We start from the raw sequence: 11,198 nt of genomic DNA, 5'->3' as shown, positions 1-11,198 counted from the left end.
CTGATAAGCCTTCAAGACTTCGCATACAATTGCGGAAAGAAGGCGGATGTTCTATATATTTGCCACTAAAAAATTGGGAGTCATGGTACCAGACCAAATTTTGGAAATGGCCCTGGCCAAATTTGGAGGTCACCATCGTGTTGGGCGTGGTAAATTGTGTTTCGGTATCGATTTTTGTGCGAATCAACCAAGGCCAAATTTCGATGGCGGCCCGGGCCAAAATTTAGAAACATCCAGGGTAAATTTGCACATAGCCATCGCGTTGGCGATGGTCTGTTTTGGTTGGGCATCGATTTTGGTCCAAATAGGGCAAGGTCAAATTTCGTGGGTGGCCTAGGCTAAGTTTTGGAAATGGCCAGGGCCAAATTTAGAGGTAAGCATTGTGTTGGGAATGGTGAAATTCTGAGCTGACAGGGCCAAATTTTTACGTCTCTCTGTGTTACGCTTTTTTAAACATTACATGGCGTCGCTGTTGTTAAGTGTCGGCACAAGTTCAGACGGACAAGTTTCTTGGTCAGTGTTGGGGACGGTATTATTGCTTTCATAGTAAAATTTAGGTCAGATGGGAATCGCACATTTGCCCTTTAGGTCCCAAGTCAGATACATTACCCCCGGCCACCGACCGCCAACCTTTCACACATAGTCACACCAGCAGCCTGCTATCACTCTGCCCGCGCATCAAACTTCCGGGAGAGACACACATGCAACGGGTAAAGGCAGCCAAGCAGCAAGGCGGAAATTTGGACGAGTTGTTAAGTATTCATGATTTTGTTCACAGCGAAACAAGAACGGGACAGGGGACGAATGAGTGACACAAACAAGCCAAGCAGGACGTCGATCTTTCACAGCATGTACCCCCGCACATAAGCACACTGCTCTCTGAAAAGAGACTTCGACGAACGCCGAGGCTCCGCGCGGTGATCAGTCATGCGGCTCTTCCACAGGCTAAACAGTCCAATGACCACACAAAGGTGACATGGAACCGTAGAACCTTCCTTTGTAGGCAAAAATTTTATAGTGTGGACCGTGACCTAAACGTTCGTTTTGAGAGTCTGTTGATGTATGTCCCAAAACAAAGCACGACATTGTGACAAACACAAAGTAGTGATCAATAGTCTGTTGCTGTTGACACAGGTGGCAGTTCATTGACAATGGCTGAAAAGTCGTCTTAGCACCAAGCCACGCTGTCACAGGTTAAGTCGGCGTGCGAACTTTAAAAAAGTAAGTCTATGCGGTGGATTGAACAATCCGTTGCACCCAGTTTAATACGCTGTTGTTAAGAAATGCGAAGTAAGGCTCCCATTACAACGGTAGAGGAAACAACGTCTCAATCAGAACTTTTTTTATCCGTTTGATGGAGAGGTACTATAGGTACTATAGGCAGAAACGTTGAGTGAGGACATGGAATGTGTAGACAAGTTCGTTCAGAAAATCTCACAAAGGAACCATATGTAAAAGACCAGTATGGCTGCGCAGTGGTCCCAGAAAGTGTCGCTTTATTTATATAACAAAACAGGCGTCACATTCAGCAAATGCACATCGCTGTGACTAACATCTCCATCTGCTCAGGTGTGTTCAATATAACATGGAAAATACTATGCGCTGGGCTGCTGCCTTCAGTCTTTCTCTACGTAGACAGGAAATGTCACACAGTCAGCCGTGCTTCCACCATTTTCGATGAGCAGCTTGACAACGAGGTTTCCATCCTGAAATTTAAACGAACGAGAGCTGATCATCTGTTGAGCTAACGACAATAATTTGGCAGCACTACCGACGCCTTTCATTCTCTTCGTACGAGATGAATTTGTGTTGAGCGGCCTTTGATGAACATATTTAGGCCTGAGATCATCGACAGGCCCACCACCATCACTTTCCAAACATTTACTTCGTTCTTCACTGGTGAACGTCGTTTTACTGACAAAGTATGATCGAATCTCGGATCTATGCTAAAATGCCTCCTTGAAGTGTCAGATAAGGCGTTTGAGGCTGGTTACATGGCCAACACCATGACGCTACCTCCGTATTGGCGATAAAAGATTTGCGTGGATTGTGAGACGTACTGACTACCGTTATTAGCACACCGTTATAGATTTGTATGCGTAATCTCGTATCTTGGAGAGGAGGAGAGGAGAGTGACTTTAAAGAATGAAGAAGATGTCTGCTTGGTTATGAGCCTGTGATGCTACTTCAGATCCTATCTTGATGTGAGCTCTTGAACCTTCTTAAGGGCTGCTCTACCAGCTACGGGTAAAAAGCGCTCAGTTAAGTATTGTGCGCGCAGTTAAGTATTGACCACGACCCCCTCTATAAACTTCCGACCTGCTCACTGACGCCACCCCTACGGCGGCGCGCGGACCTAAAAACTGTTGTGTAGGGACCGAAGTTACCGCCAGGTGTCGCCTGGACTAACCCCCACAGCAGACGATGCGATGTCGTGCGCGACGGTCCTGGCTGGTCCTGACGCACTACAGTGTGCGCTCTTCTGTTTGTTTTTCGTGTTCCTAGCGCGTGGATTGACTGATTCATGGGGTTCAACGTCTCAAAGCAGCACTCGGGCCATGAGAAGCACCGTAGCGGAGGGTTCCGAAATACGATTGACTACCTGATCCAAGCGCACGAGCGATTTTGCCGTCGGAACGCATAGGTATGAAAAACAAACAACAGTATTATACAGCGCATGGCCTGGAAAATGCAAGTCTTATATTCCTTTCCTTGCTTCATTTTGTGCAGCAACGCTTCGCTGTCTGGTGCAAAAGTAATTCGTGCATGGGTAGTCAATACATTGATCTTGAAAACCATGCAAGTTCCTGCAGCGCGAAAAAAATACAATTGGCGTACACTGTCACCCGTATAAAGCCTGTTTCACATGCAAGCGAATATGCTAGCGAATACTGCCGCCGCGACGGAAAAACCTGTTTTGAGTCGTCGCTGCGACGAGCGGCGAGGTTTCAACAAGTTGGAAATTTTCGCTGCGTCGCGCCGCTCAATCGCTCAGTCGCTTGCATGTGAACCAGCCTTAAGTCGGTTACCTTTACGACCTGCTCATTCCAGGTTCCGTAAACTTTACCTTTATCATCCTGTCCAGAAGGGAGGATAATAGAGAACGGTAGGGGCGCCCGCGTTTTATGCGTTGGGGTCTAGTAATAGCGACCTTCTAACAACGAAAGCAACACAAGTCGGCGTGCCGCTACGTGCTACAGCGACTATTCGCGCCTACAGTATCTTGAAAATGACCCCTAACAGCGTTAATTCTCGCGGTTATGGCCACTGTTTGAGCGTCGGTGGAGCTTCGCTGGCATTACTGCCGCGTATCTCGATCGCATCGGAGGTGCCCCGAGCTTTCATTACTGCGGCTACATAAAGCGTTAGGAGGCAAACTGGACTTCATTCAGCAACTCTTGTGAGCGCTTCTCATCCATAGGAATGTTCCAAGCTTTATGTAGTATAACCAACTTTAATAATCTATGAAAATCTTGTTCTGAAAAACTTTATTTCCATAGGATTTTCAACTTGAAAAAGGACATGTGTTCTGGTTGAACACTTTTAGACATCCTGTTGTTTGCAATACTAGATGAACCTGGGTGGTTAATCTTGATAACCACCTATTAACATTAGATCCACCTTAAAAGCCTCTGCAGAATGAAACTCAGGAACGATATTCTGCTGCAGCGAATGCATTACTTCTCAAAGTGAAATGCTTAGCGGTTAAATCTCGTTATGACTGCGACAAATTTTCACGATTTTCATGCTCAGTACTAATAGACAAAAATTTGGAATTCCATGCAAGTTCTATGCTGCAAACCTTTTGCACGCGGCTGTATGTAGTAGTTTTGCACTGCACGAAATAGAGGTAAAAAGCAAGCTCACAGTTCAAGCAAAGTTTTATTCCCTGAACATATGGTACATTCTAGCACCAGTACTTGTAGTGACCATTTCTGTTCACATTTGCAGACATTGCTTTTGAAGCATCACAAATGCAGGAAAATCAGTAATCCGAAACTGAAATGTTCCGACCAGCAGAACATATTTTATTAATGTGCCATCATTAACACTGCCAAGTACAACCAGTATGCTACCAGTTAAAATTAGGCTGTATGACTAAGGACCTAATCGAATATATACAAGCTCCAACTACCTAGCCCCCAGCAATTTACCGACAGCCCACCAACATAACATCGGAAGCAAGTATACAGGCATCAGTTCCCCACTTCCTCTGGCAGAATAAAATCAACCCTGCTCTAGCGGCTACAACATACTGACCTAGGACGACAAATTCGCAAATGAGACCACACAGAATAATAATAGCTCCTTTAATTTTCATCATAAAGGTGAGGGAGGCACGGATAAAAAGCTGAGAAGCATCCTGACCAGCTCCGGCTTCCCAGAAATACACACGATCATCTCCGAATGTCACAAAAGCAGACACCTGCGGCACGCAACAACAAGCGGAGCACGCGGAGACAGCCGTGCGGAGAGCGGAGAGCAAAGCCGGCAAGGGGGTAAGTTGCAGCGCCACTGCTTGCGGCGGCAGTTTGGCGAACTAAAAAAAACTAGACAAGCAAAAGCAAATCTGGCGACAGGGGGAGCGTCAGCATGAACAGGTCGGAAGTTTATAGAGGAGGTCGTGGTATTGACTAAGTATTGTGCTCTTTACTTCTGCCCGTCGACATTTTATAGAAAGCTACGCTAATATAACTGGGACGCATTAAGCCGCGAGCCCCCGAATGACCTTGAAATGACCTTGAGATAATTCATGGCTAGTGTTGCTATGCACTTGTGCCTAACCCTTCCTGGTCCACTTAGTGGACCACCTTCGACCTTGACATTTGATTTTGAACTTTGATCTTGAACTTTGGTTTTGAATTTCGACCTTGAAAGTTGTGGGCAGACGCAGTAAGAAAGCCATGCGATAATCACGCTGTGTCAGGTGATTAAATTCACGGTTGCGACGTCAGGTATGGGGTATAATAACCAGAGCGGCTGAATTACCATGAGTTAGCCGTTGTGGTGGAAGGAGAGCGCACTGAGGAGCGCACGTATAGGGAACTACATCTTCGAACATTGCGGCGAGCGACTTCTGACCATCAGGCGGGCATCGTTTGCTTATGTAGCTTTCGCTACATAAAACTCAGTTCGGCAGAGTTGAACCGCTGCCTAACTTGTTTTAAAAGAAAAGTTGTACTGAAGGTTGGTTTGGTTGGTTTATGGGGTTTAACGTCCCAAAGCGACTAAGGCTATGAGAGACGCCGTAGTGGAGGGCTCCGGAAATTTCGACCACCTGGAGTTCTTTAACGTGCACTGACATCGCACAGTACACGGGCCTCTAGAATTTCTTCTTCAAAGAAATTCAACCGCCGCGGCCGGGATCGAACCCGCGACTTTCGGGTCAGCAGCCGAGCACCATAACCACTGAGCCACCGCGGCGGCTAGTTGTACTGAAGCATTCGCAATAAAATAATGAAAAAAAAAACTTTGCAGAGGATGACTGTGAGTAAGCTGTCCGCGTAGGGCATTGCCATCGTGTCTGCAGGGGACAACTTTTATCACGCAATTTGGAACTTACCCCAACGAACTCCTCGGCGTCTTCGTCATCCATGATCCGCACAGCCACGTGGGCGGTGTATGCTCCTGGTTCTATGGGACACTTGTTGTCCCAGTCGCGGTTAAGTAGCCTCTCATCTATCTTCGTGCCGTTGCAGAGCCTCAGTTTGCTGTGAGTTTAATTAAAAAAAGAGGATCTCAGCGAAGAAAAGTCTTATGCAAGCGATTGTAGACACCACCAACGTTGATGCCAACTTAGGCTTGCGGGCTGCGTTATGCATCTCGGGTGCAGCAGATGTAAATTGTTAAGCACAAGACTTTTCAGAGGGTGCGAGCCAATGAATGTCCGCGTACCTAGAATCAGTGGTTCTGCCTTTTCTGATCCTCAGACGCCTCGCACGCGTACGGATTGGCTATCGAGTACACTTTTTTTTAATTCGTTTTATTGCGGTCGCACCGTGCTGGTGTTCTTGGCTAGAGCAGGCTCTTTTCGCGTGAATAGATTTTAAGTGATTAACAATTGAAATGAACATAGTAAGAGAGTGTTATTTGACGTCAGCCATCGAATAACTACGTCATACGAGATTTCGTTGTAAAACAATCATTTCTAACAAGGGCGGTGCCTGTGTGGAGCGCAAGCGTGCTAGGTATTTGTGAAGACCGCCTGATATTGCGTTGTATGGAACTTTCGTTTTGCTAATTAAAGCATTCTGTTTTAATGACGTGTTTTGTCACCCTGAATTGTCGAAAGCCCATGCAGATCTAAATGTCCTTCTTGAAAACGGACAAGAAAATTGGAAGCTAGCCCGTTTTCTAGAGGATGGTAACTTACGATGAAGGAAAGTTTGTTCAATAATCGCACCAGGCGACAATTCGCGGCGGAATGGAGCACGATAGCTTCACACAGCGAGCGGAGGTCGCTGAACAAATTTTTGCTCGTCGCGTCACTGCGAGTCTGGATTGGCGGAAAATTTCGGCCATTGCCTGGTAAGCGGAGCTAATAACAGAAGGCATTGCAGGCATTGCAGGCCTATGGGGCAGAAACGTGGAGGTTAACAAAGAGTGTTCAGCTTAAGTTAAGAACAATGCAGCCAGCTATGGAAAGGAAAATGATAGGTGTAACGTTAAGAGATCGGAAGAGGGCGGAGTGGGTGAGGGAACAAATGCGGGTTAATGGCATCTTAGTTGAAATCAAGAGGAAGATATGGGCTTGGGCAGGGCATCTAATGCGAAGGCAAGATAACCGCTGGTCCTTAAGGATAACGGAGTGGATTCTGAGAAAAAGCAAACGTAGCAGGAGACGGCAGAAAGTTAGGTGGGTGGATGAGATTAAGAAGTTTGCGGGGATACGGTGGCCGCAACTGGCAAAGGACAGGGTTGATTGGAGAGACATGGGAGAGTCCTTTGCCCTGCAGTGGGTGTAGTCAGGCTGATGATGATGATGATGATGATGATTGCAGGCAGGGCAACTGCGATCTATTTTTCTAGTAAAATTTCCTTTTCTGCCAGGGTTTTAGCGAGGGAACTGCGAAGGATTCTTCCGTCATTAACCATGATCGGAAGATATCAGGGAAAAGTTGGAAGACTGATATTAGTTGTGAAATTCAAAAAGGGTGTTGCAGGCACGTCTTTTACTCATTATAAGTCTAATCAGATCAGAAATGTAATACTATAGTAGGGGCGTCTTTGCAGTGCTGTCCTTGTCTGTATATTATAACGGAAATGCGGTGTATTATCAAAAAAAGAATATTGCAAAAGGCTTCTTGTTTAGCTAGTCACTACATGCCCATCATGTAAAGGCACAGCTCGACTAAGACAGGATGAAAGAAGTCTGTACCTGCCTACTTCTTTGCAATGGAGAAAATCTTTCTTTTTGTAAGAGCGCGATTCAGACAGGATGACAGAAGTCTTAGGCGCGCTGTGCGTTTGCCAAAAAGGATTTTCTCCATGACATATATCGGGCTTCATGCTTGTTAAAGTCATAAAAATGACACTAGCGCAGTCATGCTCTTCTGGTAACGCGACAGTACGCAAAACTGGAGGGGGCGCATTCGAGCAACAGTGGCGAAACAATCCGTTTTGCCGCCAGATCTCGTCGCTTCGTGCAGTACATCAGAGGCAGTGATAGGCAGTGGCCGTTGCCACTCGTACATCGCGTCGCGCAGAACTTCGCTTCATGCAGTTACCGCTTTATTCGATTCTATATTTCCCATATTTCTAGGTCGCCCTAACTCTCTTTATTTATTCTACCGTTCCCGCTGCTTTCGCTCTACTAAAGTTGAAGCGGGCAGGCCGGAGGTTCTTGTGCTAATTATAACCTGTGTGTGAAGTGTCTTCTCAAGATGTGATGGCCACCGGGGACGCGCTCCATACTATGATTTGTTCTTCAATTCCTACTACTATTTATGTCCCTTAATCTCGTATTCCACGAGTAGCGTATCAAACCGTTCACTGCCTAGTTAACTATTCTGCATTCGATTATGCTGTGAGTAAGCCATAGTGAGAGAAAGAGAGACCATTTCATTTCAGTTGCATACTAAGCCACCGGAACGTCCATAGCTTGGAGCATCAAATCTAGTTGGTCGCCCCGTTGGGACGACGCCAGGCAGGCATGCCTGGGTCAAGGAATAGGGCTTTGGAGGTGGTGGGGTGCAATAGCGACAGGAAAGAGGTAGGCTGAACTATTTTCAATACACTAGCATGTCCACTATGCCAGTTTGTTGATGGGGAGTCTGCAAATTCTGAGTCGGCTTACCAGTTCGAGATGTAGTCGGGGCAGTCGAGCTGTGTGCCGTCTGGCCGAGAGAAAGAGACATAGAGAATGGGATCGGAGTCCAGGGGAGCCGTAACGTTGATATCAGCTTCCAATTTCACTTTCTTGCCGAGTTCAGCGTTCTGGATGGTAATGCTCTGGATCACTAAGATGGGGTCGCTTTCGCCTGTGATAGAAAAGCCAATACTCAGGTCACGCCAGATGTGGGTCCCGTAGCTGTTTAGTTTCAAATTTATGCCTAGGATTTTCTTGTCACCATGTTTTGCCGCCAGGACGTATGCGATGGGTCATGTACATAGTTTTCTGGACGGTGATTATTGCATCAAAGCACAGAAATAATCATTTATATGTGAAGAATATATGGTTTGCTGAAAAGATGAAGACACCTACAGACCGATGATGATGATGATCTTTGCATCTATATTGATTGATTGATTGACTCAATTTTATTTGTCAACATTCATACAAGGCATGCTATATTCTCACAACCGTCGTCATGCACCAATTTTGGTAGACCGTGCCGTAGTAAAACACGCCTCAAATTTACGAGGACAGAACAGAAACACTATTTTCATTTCACCCTGAAGTCTTCAGTGAGTGAGTCGCAGCAGTCCTAAAATAAGACATTGCTAATGTTGTCGTTTCCTACTTCCCTTATGAGTAACGAGAGGAAAAGTCAAAATTTTATCAGAAGTGCGTGTGCCTCAATGTTTAGTGCAGATAAAAGTGTTCTGCTATCTAACTCTTCGCGAAACTGTTCGCGGCTGATAGGAGCTTTTGGGTCTTCTTAGGAAAGCTACGCTGAACGTGGAATCATAGACACGTTGGAAAGTTGTTCAGTGACATGCACTCTACAGTATTTCCGTATCTGTTCTAGCTGCAGAGACTAACAGTGCTGCACAGACTAGCTTTGGCAACTTTGGTCGAGAACAGGAGGTCGAGAAGTTAAGCAAAGATTCGCTTTTCATCAGTGAATCGATTTATAGTTTAGAGCCTGAATAGCAAAATTTTGTAAAATTTTGAAGAAAATTGGTGCCATGGTTGCCTGCTACGCACAGGTTTTGTTCCCATTGCACTTGAATGCAACAACGGAACCAGAACTTAACGTGCATAATTGGCTTTGGTGTACTCGTATATCCTAAAGGAATAAGGTACCGCGACTATCAACCGCTGCTGTCGTAGTCAGTTATTTCAAGTGTGGGACAAAACTTTTGTATTGAAACCCTCAGCATTGTTGAAATCGCCCCGGAGGGAACGACGACTAGAGAGCAATCTTCTTGAAGTGTACTGAGGCTGCCTGTAACATGTAAAAGTGAGCCTAGCTAGAGCTTGTGTTGGTTGCAGGGGATGCTCATGTACTGGCTGGTAATTTTAGAGAGGAGGTGAAAACACATGCTTGATGATATTCCGAATAATATCACTGGTCCTGCTATTTGTGAGATTTCTAGTTCTGATTTTCTTATCCCTGGTTTTACAGCCAAGCCGCTATGGCACCTCCTGAGAATGAACAATTGGCTCAAGAATACCAAATAAATCTAAACATTAAAGCCTCCAATACGTAAGGTCTGAAATTGGCGAATAAGAATATATCGCTAGAATTCACCATCCAACGACACTAGAACCTACATGAAAACATGCCAGGCAGATTATCTGCAAGGAATGCGGCAATTTTTTCAATGAGCTCTTCGTGTTTATTAACTTGGTGTTAGCGTATCGCACCAAGTACGCAAAAACATTCAATGCACATGAAAAAAAAAAAACTGAGAATAAGCGCTTACCGGGACATGGAGTCAAAGTCGGTGTTTCGGTTTGAGAGGAGCCAGCTACGAGGTTTAGTCTTGCTAGAAAGCCGACAAGGATGATGGCGATCATGTTTCCAAAGAAAGAGCCGGATTATTTCAGCGTGTATCAGCGAGTTCTTTTTAAACGCCACCTGAGCGGAAACATGCGCAGGTGAAGAATGTTCACGATGGCGCTAGCCGTGTTTTTGTCACCAGTATTTTTCTGGAAACTTTACCGGCCTATAACTCGTCTCATGTAGAACGCTAACCACCTGGACACCAGAAGCCAGTTCACTAGAAGCGACTAGACTCAATGCTATCGAACTGTCGGCCATAAAGATTCTTTATGCAAGTAGAAAGCCGGAAATTCTGAATGGAGCTCATGCCACCTGTATTATGTCTGCATTCCTAAGTATTATAACCTGAAAACGGATGTCAAGCTGTACTTTGAGTTTCCGGTCTTCAAGCTCAAGTTTTAATATCGTCTCGGGTTCTTCTGAGGTCGTTTTGTCAGTTCATCCTTCCCTCTGCAGCCCACGTGCGATGTTTTATGGGACTCAGTCGTTCTTTCACCTTAAATCCGACGTCCTGTTCTTCGCTGACACATTTAGAACCGTAACTGATATCTCGCGATTGAGGTACCCTGCACATCAGTGTCGTATTGTCTCAAAAATGACAAAATATCAAGGAAAATACATAATAATAGCCAGTACTAATGATCACTAATTTGTAGAGTAATGAGCTGGTTCAACTGCTCTGAAGAAAGATGGAAATGATGGCTTCTAGACATATTTATTCATTTATTTATTTTTAGCATACTATCAACCCCAAAGAGGTTAATGCATCACTGGTTAGAAGATTAGAATTTCTTGCTCGGCGAGTTGGTGCATGGCTACTGTCAAGAACTAGTTGCGCAGACATAAAGAACCAACACAGGAAAGCTGATGCAGACGGAAAGGGCGCAAGTTTCTCTCTACCCCTAAATTGTGGCCCTTTAAAACCACTGTACAGAAAAAAAAAAATTGCCAGAGGCTTAGCTTGGTTAGCCCGGTAAGTTGCGAAAGCAATAGCCCTGGCTGCGCCTGGTTTGGCTGGTGGTGTGT

At 45.4% G+C, this 11,198-nt stretch overlaps 1 protein-coding gene across 1 annotated transcript; it reads right to left on the bottom strand.

Moving 5' to 3' along the window:
- Positions 1-1,616: 1,616 nt before the first annotated feature.
- LOC149330383 (uncharacterized) lies at positions 1,617-10,186 on the bottom strand. The gene is made up of 4 exons (XM_089559834.1): positions 10,093-10,186; positions 8,297-8,480; positions 5,564-5,711; positions 1,617-1,706 (listed from the first exon to the last, which is right to left on the bottom strand). Exons 1-4 carry the CDS (start codon positions 10,184-10,186, stop codon positions 1,617-1,619), a joined length of 516 nt encoding a protein of 171 aa, XP_089415960.1.
- Positions 10,187-11,198: the final 1,012 nt, after the last annotated feature.

Source organism: Amblyomma mixtum, chromosome 9 (assembly GCF_055824585.1).
Source record: "Amblyomma mixtum isolate Tamu chromosome 9, ASM5582458v1, whole genome shotgun sequence".
NCBI classification, from domain to species: Eukaryota; Metazoa; Arthropoda; class Arachnida; order Ixodida; family Ixodidae; genus Amblyomma; species Amblyomma mixtum.
This window is presented reverse-complemented; position numbering and strand designations above follow the sequence as displayed.

Coding starts and splice junctions, on each gene's coding strand:
- LOC149330383 (XM_089559834.1), bottom strand. CDS start 10,186: ATGATCGCCATCATCCTTGTCGGCTTTCTAGCAAGACTAAACCTCGTA. Junction 8,481..10,092: donor GACTTTGACTCCATGTCCCG/GTAAGCGCTTAT, acceptor TTTCTATCACAG/GCGAAAGCGACCCCATCTTA. Junction 1,707..5,563: donor ACGCCGAGGAGTTCGTTGGG/GTAAGTTCCAAA, acceptor TTTAAATTTCAG/GATGGAAACCTCGTTGTCAA.